General features: G+C 36.4%; 1 protein-coding gene across 3 annotated transcripts; it reads left to right on the top strand.

Moving 5' to 3' along the window:
* The first annotated feature begins 180 nt into the window (after positions 1-180).
* Positions 181-11,611, top strand: AKNAD1 (AKNA domain containing 1). Of its 3 annotated transcripts, XM_018912107.3 has the most exons (15): positions 181-316; positions 785-1,935; positions 2,620-2,679; positions 3,000-3,129; positions 3,232-3,383; positions 3,490-3,549; positions 4,023-4,156; positions 4,502-4,628; positions 5,301-5,464; positions 6,763-6,848; positions 8,078-8,209; positions 8,297-8,407; positions 9,209-9,305; positions 10,104-10,251; positions 10,856-11,611. In XM_018912107.3, the coding sequence occupies exons 2-15, from the start codon at positions 862-864 to the stop codon at positions 10,973-10,975; spliced, it is 2,595 nt and encodes an 864-aa protein (XP_018767652.3). In that variant the 5' UTR covers positions 181-316; positions 785-861; the 3' UTR covers positions 10,976-11,611. The 3 variants fall into 3 exon arrangements, with proteins under 3 accessions (XP_018767652.3, XP_050833212.1, XP_050833211.1); XM_050977255.1 differs by lacking the exon at positions 181-316 and having other exon boundaries at positions 1,046-1,935; positions 8,078-8,137; XM_050977254.1 differs by lacking the exons at positions 181-316; positions 3,490-3,549 and having other exon boundaries at positions 1,046-1,935.
* The last annotated feature ends 612 nt before the right edge of the window (positions 11,612-12,223 follow it).

The following is a 12,223-nucleotide window of genomic DNA, read 5'->3' as shown; positions in this document are numbered from 1 at the left end:
GCCCCGCCCGCCCACGCGCAGCCGCTCCTCGAACCCGCCAATCGCCGCCGCGCGCGCCCAGCCCCAGGGGCGCGGCCGCCAACGGCCGGCGCGGCCGCATCATCTGCACGGACCAATGGGCGGCGCGGCCGCAGCCGCGGGGCGGGGCGGGCGGAGCGCGGCCGCTGCGGGCACCGGGGCACCGCCCGGCACCGGCCCCGCGGCGCGAGCACGCTGTACCCCCGACGGGAATGGCACGGCCGCGCTGCTGCGCTGGTGCCCATAGGAAAGAGAGGCTGCAAGTTCGCCTCTGCCGCCTCGAGCGACTGCAGATAAGGTGAAACAATGCATTTCATGATGCTGAGCTGCTAATTAATTGCATTCTATTTGATACACGGGGACGAAAAGTAAATTGGGAAAAAAGTTTGTGATCTTCCTCTAAAGCATAAGCTAAAGAAACGCTTTAGAGGAGGGCGGGGAAAGGGATTGGGGAATTTTCAGCCTGAGGTTGAAGTGTAGGACCACTTGTGGCTCTGTTACCAAGTTTTTTTGTCTTCCCCACTACAGCGGGATTAATGAGCAAGGACAGGTAGCTGGCTGCAGCTGCTGTTCCCGATGCTTTTGTCATTTATGTCTTATTTCCTCAAGTAGACTTACACTAGTGCAAATAGGGAAGCATTCATGTCAGTACGATTGTTCTAAAAAAGCTACAGTAGGGAGATAATGAAATATTAATCATATAGATGAGTAAGTATTATTGTCATGTATATTTGAGTAGAAAATAACTATTAATCATACATTCCAGATTTTGATCCATGCAATAATAAAAGCTCTGTCCACCACCTGCAAAGCAATGGCATCGATATTCTACATAAGCTGGATATGGAGACTACAAAAAAGTGTAAACTGCCAGACTGGATGAAAGCCCAAATGAATAATTCATTTTCAGATGCATTAGGCTGTAGCACAGATGCAACTGAAGAGGAAGAAGATTACTTAGTTTATGATGGAGATGTAGGAATAAGCTGTAAATACAACAATAACTCAGATAATTTGAATGCCTGTAGTTGTACAAAAGATATTTCTGGTATTTTAAACTTAGCCTGTTCTGAAGATAACAAAAACATAAAAGGAGTAGCCAACTATGAAACTCCTCTACAGCCTGAAGAATTCTCCTGTCATCACAGAGGCACCAGAGAAATAACTGAAATGCCTGGAAGTGAAGCTTCTTTTCAGAAGGAATTACCTGTTGGTAGTTCCAGTAAACCAGATAGCAAAGAACATGTAACTACCTCCAAGATGTCCAAGGTCCTCCTGCGTCATTTTTCTAGGGGAGAATTACTAAGCACATGCCCCTTAATTGAATGTGAGACAATACCAGAGGTGTCCTTTACTGAAAGTATCGATGACACTGGGAGCAAACCTGAGCCTTCAGAACACAAAGGCTCTTTAGTGTATGAACAATGGGCAACGAGCTCCGAGGAGTATCCCTTAGAAAAGCAGGAAGAAGTAAAGGCTCATGACAAAAATGGAAACTCATTAAATGGAAATAGATCTGTTTCAAAGAAACCTATTTTTTCTTCTGGTCTATGTGGGTGCAGACAAGAATATTCACAACTGCTTAATGAGACTGGAGATACACACACCTTTCAAAACACAAAAGACAAGAGAGCCCTGTTTAAGAGAACATTTTCACCTTGTGAGCTTAAATATGGCCAAGGGCAAGCTCACTATTACCTTCCTGATTTCTCTGAAGTTGCTTCAGAAGTTCAAGTACCAAAAAACCCTGACAATATTACCTCAGTTCCTTCAATAGAAAGAGAAAAACCCTTTCCTATTTTGCAAAGTAAATCACTAACTGTGAACAACATTTTGGAAAATAAGAATTACTTCAATTCTGCTGAAGTAGAGAATCAAGAAGAAAGGAGTATTTCAGAACTGCTGCGACAGCTACAGGTAATTAGGGTGCTTGAAGAAATTCTTCATATGGGTAATAGTGATGCATTGTAAGAAGATATTCTTATCCCATAAAATCCAACATGACTAGCTCTATAGGCACTCTGCAGGTATCAGTGAGTACATCATCTGACTCAAAAACTACTTTCACAAATAAAGTTCTGTGGGACTGACTTTATACAGAACTATCATTACCATTATTTAAAGGCTGAGTGTTATTAAATACTCCAGTATTTAACACTGGAACATGGTTTGTGATGATAAAGCATTTCCTATCAAATCATGAGGAAATCTACTATAAAGTGTTATTTCTAGAGTTAAATGTTTAAAAATCATTAAAAATACTTCAAATACATTTTTAGGAACAACATTTTTACTGTGCCCATGTTAAAACATCTTTGCTTTTTTTCATATCTAACACTCTTCAACTCCTGAGACTGGTATTTATTGACAAGTCAATTCTTTCTAAAGGATTTTTTCAACAAAATTTCTCTTACTGTTGTGAATTTATTTTAAAGCTTGTTAGTAATCAGATAACTGCTGCTCAATTTCATGCCCTGACATGAAGGTCACTCACTGAGCTTTACAGGTTCTTAATTCCATTCCTAGATTTACATCTTAATAAATTGCTTGAGATACAACAAGTTCTAATCGTTTTCCCTATTATTTCCTCCTGCAAATGAGATGCTGACACAGCATGCTGCCATCCAGAATCATATTGACCATCTGAAATTTAATCCTAAGGTAAATCTCTCAAAACACTTTTTTTGAGGTCATTCTTCTTTACCTCTAGGACTATGACTATCCCCTAAAACTATTTTGTCACCTTCATATTATATTTCCCATTTATACAAATCCTCTATATTTTCACAACACAGAGACGTATTTTAAGTACTTATACAGTGAGATACTTTACACATTAATTTTCTGTCAACTCAGAAAATTAAATGGTACTGTTATAATAAACATTTTGTTAATACTTTGTATTTTGAGTTAAAATTTTTTGTCCAGCTCCATAAGTGTTCTATACATTGTATCTATAATGAAGGTTCTCCTTTTAACAGATACTTCCTCAGTCAGACTTTGCAAATGCCAACATTGCCATTTCCTCAGGACACACTGGGACACCACCTGATGTCATCACATTACGTGCTCCTGTCCCTGTACAACCTACACATGGTTTGCTTAAAGCAAGTAAATAAAATTACAGTAGCTATGCAAATGACTATTGAATGTAATTTGATTAAATTTTGGGGCCAAAATTGCAATTGACCAATCTTCCCTTGTGTTCCATAGGACTGCAGGCTGGAACAGCAGCATCAGCACTACCAGCAGCTGGGATGGTAAAAGCACAGTGTCTAAATCCTTCTGATTCACTGCCAGAAATAACACTCGGAGAAAAGATGTCTCAAATACTAAAGGATCAGACAGAGCAACTGACTAAGAAAGTAAGAGCTCTGTTTCAATATACACTTTGCACTGATGCTCAAATTCCATACTGTCTTGGCAAATTTGTTTAAACATAATAATTAAGTCAAATATTTTGTCTTGAAGGTGGAAGACTTCTCTAAATATATGATCCACGAAACACTCTTTTTACAAGACAAATATCTGGTAAATTAATTTATGTATTTTTGAGCTATCTAAAATACACTTGAAATGGCTCTAGACTTGCAATTTCTTGACGTTTACCTGAAATGGATATTTACTCTTCTCAATTCAGACTGAAGGTATGAGATTAGGAAGCAAAAATGAAGGTGTTTAGTAGGTGGACAAATTCTTAAATCTTTTAAGATTCTGACTTAAAACTACTAATAAAAGGCCTGAAGTTGCCATATAAGTTAGGAATTTTGACATGTAGGGCATCAGTTCAGAAATAATTTTTATTATTTTACCTGGATGTAATAGAACAGCACAGAGTATTAGGTGAATATACAATATGCAGTCCTGTTGCAGTTCAGAGAACTGCCAAAATTCTTACCAACAGCACTGCAAATAACATCTGGCTTACATAGCAAGACATAGTGACAGCTACTTATTCTAAGTTATCATGACATTTTGTATTGAATTATTTCTTATTGATGAAGGCATTAAATCAACTGAAAAGATACCTTGATGCCTTGGAAAGAAATTATTTAAAAGCTAGAGAAGAGCACCACAACTTACAGCTGCAGAACTACAAGGACAAGCCTATCAACCTTGGAGAGTTTGATCCTGAGAGGTTAGAAGAGAAGTGCTAAGTAGTACATTAGTATATTTTCTTTGACTGTCTTACAGATTTTGCTTCATTTATCCATTAGAGATTTCCTGAAGTGAAAACATTATCTTAATGTGGTAAACTGTAAGTTGTTTGGCCAAAAATTCACCTTGGGCTTTATGTGTCCTACTTGTAATTGGATATCTATATGATTAATTCAAATACTTAAAAGGTACTCTGACAACTCCATACATTTTATTTTTTTATTTTATGGGAAATGTACTGTGATTTCCACTATGGTTTTCATGGTTAGAAATAAAAGATAATTTTAGAGATTTTTAAGTAACTGTGAGTTGTGATTGGATTTAGAAGGGTGGAAGGAGGAATATTCAGACTTGGCATGCTGCTTGAAGGCATTCAAGAACAAATGGAAGGCAGCAAAGGCAGCCTGTCATCGTTACTGACTTCCTGTGAATCTGCCCAGTCTATCTGTGAGGTAACTGACTTTTATTAAACACTACAATTATTCTGTTTTATTGATGCAAGTCTTGAGAACCTAAGTGCAGTTGTGTGATTGTATGTTCTTCTCTAGTAACAGCATGATGCTTTTAGACAGCTCATTACTTCAAAAGAAAATATTTAAAATGAAATATTAACTTCAAAATATGTAATTAACTGTAACAGAAACCTAAGTAGAAAAAGAAAACTATACTGAATGTTCTTAGTTCCAGTTTCAAAAGCATTTATTTCACAGTAAGAAAATATGAGTAGCTAATTTAACTTCTGCAAAGCTGTTTTGGGGAATTAATCACTATCATTTTGTGGGAGGAAAAATTACTTTGTCCAAGATCTTAAGCTGCAGAGTTACTAGAAGACCAAACAGTACTGTGCTACAGAAAATTGAGTTTACTCCTAAGAATGGTAATATTTTCTCCCAGATCATAAATACACCTACACACTCACCACCCCCCCGCAAAAAAAAAATCTTACTGTCTTCTACAAATCTAGAGGTAAGTCTCAACAAATGCTTTCATAACCAATGTTTTAGGTCACTTGGGCTTCAAGGAAAAATGGTAGGAGAGCCTGAGGAGATGCTGTTTGGTAGGAGTCATACCTTGCAATGCAAGGCCCACCTACTCTTGTGTTTGTGCTTTGTTCCTTTGTACAGAGCTTGGCAGTTTCAAGCACTGCTGATCTTCCACAAACAAGAGGTACTGAAACTCCATTTTTTCACAAGAAGCATGAGGGAGAAAGAAGTCAGACAACTGATGTAATCCCATCAGCAGATCAATTTTCTTTAGAAGGCAAAAAGTGCAACCTTTGTCTGCACAGGTAAGTGAAAACTTGGAAACAACTGCTGAAGTTATTATAAAATCATATATAAAATTAATTTCTGAATAAGAAAATTAGGATGCTGAAATCTCTGAAACGCAACTCAAATATTACCAGAATAAAAATTCTACAGAATTCTATAATTGCATATCCAAGAATTCCTCCTAGCCTGGTCTTCTTACCTTTCTCAGTCTGAAAGTATTTCCTGAAGCCAAAACACCACTGTCACTTGCACCTAGGAGTTAAATCATACTTCTGTATAAAATTCATGACAGCCACACAAATTCAGGATGTGAATAACTAGTCAGAGTACAGTGCCAGTAAAAGATAGTTTGCCAATATTTGTGTGGTATTTTTATTTAAAGAAGAAAAGGGAGGGATGCAGATCCTTACATAATTAACAATCAAAACCTTGTGAAAGCTCTAAACACTATCTCCACCCTCCTAGGAAGCATTTGATAGGTGTTTAACATCTCAATGATATTAGAAAAATAAGTGCCCCTCCTTAACAATTCTAAGGTTAAAAAAAGAGAACTGAACTAAGTTCCAGTAGAGAAGCAGAGCTTCTGGGAAAAGAATGCGTGCAGCACAGAGAACAGTCACATTAACCTAATTCTGTCCCATTATTTTATAGGGTAGGTGTTAATAGTTGTCTAGTAAAACTCACCTAGCTTCCACTTTTTCTCTGTCATTGAAAGACTATTAGTTCAATCATCTGATCATTATGTTCATGAACAGGCAGAAAATTTTCCAAATAAACTTGTTGATCCTGTACACCCAAAGTTAAAAATACACATCAAGTAACTCAAACAAGGAACCTTGTTCCTTTTCTCTCAGAAGGTACATCTCAAATATTCCTCTAATTATCTAAAGACATTAAATTAAAGCCCTATTAAGAGTTCAAAGTTACTAAGACACCAAATCCTATTTAATGTATGTTGTATCAAAATAATATCAGTGGTAACAGATGGATGTATCTAAGATTTCACATTACTTTACTATTCCAATGCAGGATTATCAAGATCTCTACTTTTAAGCATTTTTAACAGTTGTGGGAAGTCAGGGTGCTTTTGTCCGAATGTGTCCTTTAACTAAAGGGTTAATTATTTTTCAACTAGTTAATAATTAAACTTCTGCTTACCACCTTTTCAGATAACTGATACAAGTAAATTTCTTTCTGTGGATAAATATTATTTCTTCTCAATTAAGAAGTAATTAATCATTAGTATAAGATGTTTGTAAGTCTCATCATAGAAATATTAAGGTACAATAAAAATATTCTGTTTTCATGCTCAAAGAAATACAAATATCCAGGAAGGAGAAACTGGAACATCTCCACTCTTCATGCAGAGAAAACCAACTGATTTATCAGATACCAACCTGAGTAAGTCATGAGGAAGACATGAGGGCATATAAAGGTCAGAACCGTGCTTAAACCTGGGAAGAAATACATTCCTTTTATGTCTCAACATGAAAATTGTAGTTTTTACAGATGTTACTGCTTAGCAGAGCACAAAACACCAAGAATAAAAAGGAAACTAAAAAGAACACCAGGTCAAATTCACTGTGGAACTCTCAGTGACAGACCAAGAGGCAACAGACATATTGCAATGCAATTTTCATTTAGATATGAATGAAAGATTTTGAACTTGCTCAAGCATTGAAACAGTTTGCTCTAGGGAGGTTGTGGCATATCCACTCTCAGAGATAATCAGATCTCAACTGGACAGAGTTCTAAGCAACTTCATTTAAGTTGGGCCTGCTTTGAGAGCGGACAGAATCAGATGATGTCCAGAAGTCCTTTCCAACCTGAATTACTCTATGAATCTAATTCAGCTTTCTAGATAAGTTTCCAAATATTGCCACTGCTAATACTTTCAAGAGCATGACAGCAACGTGCATACAATGCTTTGATTATGCTTTTTCTTCTGATCTGCATTTATTTAATATTCTAGAAGATGATTCCAAGCCTGACAACGGAGACACTTCATATCAGTATTTCCACTTTCAGTTTTTGGATTCAACTTCGTTTTTCTGCTTAAAAACAATTTTACCTTTCCACTGCAGAATATTCTGAAGCTTTTAGTAACTTGCAACTAAAAGAAAACAGCATGAGCTGTCCTACATTCAGTTTTAAGTCTGAATATACAGGTTTTCTTCTTACCTTTTGTTAATCAGTTGTCCTTGTCTTTTTTGTGATATCCTTTTAATTTAACATAACACACTGGGATTATTGTTTGTACTGGTTGGTGCAGTAGTTAAAGCAGTGCCATACTAGAGCTGCTCAAACTCTCATCCCATTCCTATTATGCTGCACTGTTCCCATAACACTATGGACCAAGGACATGGAGAAAGGAAAAAAGCCAACAATTCTTGCTCCGAAAATAAGCACCACCAGAAAATTACATTCCAAGCTTGCAGACAGGGCTGAAAGCTAATCTTTAACTCAATCCCCACTCTCCAGGGGGTGAAAAGTACTTCCTCAAATTGCAGCAGTATTAATGGCAGCAAAACACTCTAAAATTACAGTGCTGAAAACCAAATCATTACCTGAGCACATTAGCCAAAGCTTCTCATATTTCAGACCCTTTTAACTTATTTTTTGAATTTTAGGCAGTGATTCAGAAGACTTCTCAGAAGACAGAGCCTGTGATTCTTATAATGATTCACAAAGTAAGGACCTTGTCAGCTGTGACAGTCTAAGTTACAAATCATTAAATATGATATTATGTGGAGAGAGACAAGGTACAGTGATTGCAAAAATATGAACATCCACAAGGAAACATTGCTTATAGTTTTGTTTTTCTAAACCACATATCTCTTGGTTTCCAGAACTTAGATGCAGATGCCCCAGGGGAAGCAGAGATCAAGTAAAACTCAGGAATTACAAAGAGTCTGTTCACTCTTGTACCCTGTGTAGAAAAAGAAGCTCTGGTTCCTCCTGTAAGTATGATGGGTAATTAAACACAGGCTAGCTTTTTAGGGGCAGAAAGCCACACTGCACATACCAAACCACATTTAATTTAGTATAAGTAGTCATTAGCACTGTAAATCCAACTTTTACACACCTGGTCAAGTTGAATCTCCATGCATAACAGATTTAACTTTCCCTGGTTCTTTATGAGTGGAATCTCTTTCATATTTCATTTATGGCAGGAATTTTGCAAAGGCAAATGAAAGGACATGAAAATTAGGCATTACTGTGCCAACTTTTATAGTGCCAGCCATTACCTAACATAGTATAAACAAGTACTAAAGAAAATTCCAGCTCTACCCTCATATTGTGTGACATGCAGCAAAGTCAAGGGGAGCCTAATTAAAAAAAATTAAATCATCTGAACATGAACCTTTTTCAAGTCATTTAGACTCTCTTGAGCATAAGAAAAAACTGCTTAAAGAAAAATACAAAATTTCATCAAGAAGAAAGCATAAATTAACTATTTGTCTCTAGCAAGCCTGTGAAACTACAAATAAAAGTAGTATTCATTATTAGGATTATGACACTGATTATTCTACACTTCCCCACTGCAGTCTTTCACTGTATGAAATTTAATATAAATCTGTGTTTCATTTGCCAGCTAGAGCAAACACAAAAAGTTTAATCTGTCCTCATTTACAAAAAACTTTAAACATATTCAAGTTTTATTCAGCAGTGATAGTTACTTGATCTTTAATTTATGCTAAAGAGAAAAAAAATACACAGAAAATTACCTTTTTTTTTGTTTCAAACCTCAACATCTCCAGCCTCAACAACTCCAGCTTATTCACAGAAGAGAATCTCCACTCAAAAGGCTCAAAAACCCAATCAGCCAGGTGGAGATGTAACCAGACTTTGTGAAAGGTAAGCTGTAGTAAAAACTATGTAGTACAACAGAAAACTCCATTGTTGAAGATTCAGCATGGAAAAAACACCAAGTATCATAAGCAGGAATAATATTTTATCTTTTGCAGTTCATGTTGTATATTAGAATTTCACTCTTTAGTGAAATTAAAATATTTGCTTGAAGAACATGTGTAAACAAGTCTTACATTTTCACTCTTCATTACATTAGGAGTGAAGAACTAATCTAACTTCTTTAGCTGACACATTTAGCAATGAAAAAAATTCACTTCAAAAGGATGTTCCCATTCAAAGATTCAAAAGTAGGCCAGTATTTTTAGGATGCAGCTCTGTTTGCCACCAACTATTTCTCTACAAGTAATAATCCTGCTTTTAATAGTTGTTAACATTAAATTACGCCCTGAGACAGAAACAAAATGGATTCCTAACAGTAGCACAGACTAGACTGAAATGCAAACAAGTTTTGTCACAGTATTTTTGGACAGCTTTACTCAATAGCAGTAATTGCCTGGAAGTTCAGCAGCTGCACTTGAGAGCTGCACAGTGGCACAGAACACAGTGAGAATGCTGCTATTATGAGAAATTTTCTTACTCTGCATCCTAGAACATTTTTTGTTTTATTGCAATGCAGACAGAACACAAATAATGATGGACTGTGCTTTACAATTCCATGGAAAATTCTACTTACCATAAAATTAACTTGCAGCCAAGCGTTATCAGGTGTATGTATGTGATTCATACTGTAGAAGTTCTTTTCCTTACTTAAATTGTATTTTATTCTATATATCTTATCTTTAGGAAATCCTTAGTGGCTGCCAAAACCTGCTGTTCAAGCACATATGATAAAATTATCCTTTCACATCAATACATACCCAGTAAGAAATCTGCCCAGAGAAAATCTGCAATCAACATCAGAGACGGAAATGCCAGTGATTCCTATGCAAATGTAAGACTTTTGAGTGAAAATTAAAAGCAACACATCTTTCTTGGAAAGATTACCTCCATACCTCATGGCACTGTAGAACATCCCATTCTTAGCAAGCTGATTCCTATGATCTAAGCATGTGTAGTGCATTTGAGGGTAAGACAAGAGGGAGTTTAAATCCCAAGCATTTTGGCTTATACGTTAGTATATTTCTTCATATAGATTGTGCAACTCAGTCCCTGTATGAAAGGTGAAATAGACCAAAAAATAGCACTGGGTCTTATCTCTAGAATTTTGTTTCATAGACTGAAATAAAGCCTAGCTAGACAAACCACTATCAAAACCTCAAGAAAGCCTTCTCAGTACCAAAAACAGTCACCACGCTTGAACTGATACATTAGAAAGGCGTAAATGTCCCTCAGTTCAAATGAATAGACAGAGAAATGATTAACAGATACTTCCAACTTGAATCCTAGAGCAGTCTATCATGTGACTCAATTTTTACTTCTCAATACATATTCGGAGTGAAAATCATGGACAAAACCTTAAACATCCTCTTTTTCCAGTACCTATGTGTACATATGCCTTCACTATTAACAAGGCTACATTTTATTATTTCCAACAGGTCTTAAGTTCTACTCTGGATCATGCCATAGAGACAGCAAACAGTTTGAAGAAAGCTACAGAACGAATGGTACAAGCAGTTTCAGAAGATCTAGCTAAAGTTAAGAGAAAACAGTTTTAATTATCTAGTTCAAATGCTATATTGTTCTGCTGATTCATACTGAAGTGTTAGTATCTCTGCAAAAATCAAATGATGAACACAAACATGAAAAGGTCAGCTAGCTAACTTTGTCAGCTGTTCTGTACCTGTTGGTACTAAACCAAACCAGAGCACATAGGCATTCCACATTTACACTCAGTCTTAGAACTGTAAAACAAATCATTAATTCTACTGAAAGTCTTTAGAAGGTTGGCTAATCCCATTACTGTGTACAGACACCTTCTGCAAGTATTCACTTAAGACAGCTTCATAAAGTTTAGCTTAAACTAGCAAAAATAACTTTCTGACTTGGATTTCTCCCCATTTCCAAGTGTGAGAATAAATCCCAGTCATTACTACATATAATTTCTTCTCACATTTCAACAGCAGCTGCCTAATCACACCAAGAGAAAACAGCCTCTGTACCTGAGACATCTAGAAGCAAACATCATGTTAACATATCAGATCATAGTCAACACTTGGAATTATTTTGGTTTTAGAGTGTCCTACATTGAGAGTTGTTTGTTTTTAAGAAACATCTTTGTATGTTGCAATGACTGAATTACACCATTTGTTGTTTATGTATTTGTAACAATTAAATTGCTTCCTTCAATTTGATGTCCTTAATTTGTCAGATATATCTGGCTTTGACATTTTAGCTGATGGTAAGTAGGTTGGAAAATTTTAAAATACTGTAGAAATTCAGTGAGCCAAGAAAAGTCATCTATTATTTTCATTCTAACATCCATTTAACTGCAGTGATTAAAGGCAAGCAGCTAACAGCCTTGTGTTATCAGGGCTGCTACTCACTGAAGCCAAAGGACATAAGGACTGATGAAAACCAAATTAGAAATGCCAGTACATTCCTTAAAAAGGACAGCCATTTTCAGGCAAACCTGAGCAATTTCATCAGTGGAGGACACAGAAATAATTCAGACTCTATTCATACAAGCAGTGATTGCTAAACTCACTGCCATGTGCCACTTGCTCACTAGCCTGAGTCATGGGCTTTTTTCAGGGCTTCTTCCACCCTTCACAGCCAACAATACCATTCAACTCTTTTCCTCCTTAGCCTCTTACTGTATATCCTTATAACTTCATTTCCCTCTCCTTATAATCTCTGGTTTTGCTTTATTTAGTTTAGTGTTTGGAATGTCCCCATTATTTGCAAATAAAGTTATTAAAGGAAGTAATTGCTGCAGCTTCCTAGATGCAATTAAAAAAAGAAAT

This window comes from Serinus canaria, chromosome 8, assembly GCF_022539315.1.
Source record: "Serinus canaria isolate serCan28SL12 chromosome 8, serCan2020, whole genome shotgun sequence".
Lineage (NCBI taxonomy): Eukaryota > Metazoa > Chordata > Aves > Passeriformes > Fringillidae > Serinus > Serinus canaria.
Note: the sequence above shows the minus strand (reverse complement) of the source record. Positions and strands in the feature narration are given on the sequence as shown.

Bases quoted from the DNA above. Each gene is read 5' to 3' on its own strand.
- AKNAD1 (XM_018912107.3), top strand. From the start codon at position 862: ATGGAGACTACAAAAAAGTGTAAACTGCCAGACTGGATGAAAGCCCAA. The intron at 5,465-6,762 runs GTAAGTGAAAAC...TCATGCTCAAAG, and splicing joins TGCAACCTTTGTCTGCACAG to AAATACAAATATCCAGGAAG. The intron at 9,306-10,103 runs GTAAGCTGTAGT...TCTTATCTTTAG, and splicing joins GTAACCAGACTTTGTGAAAG to GAAATCCTTAGTGGCTGCCA.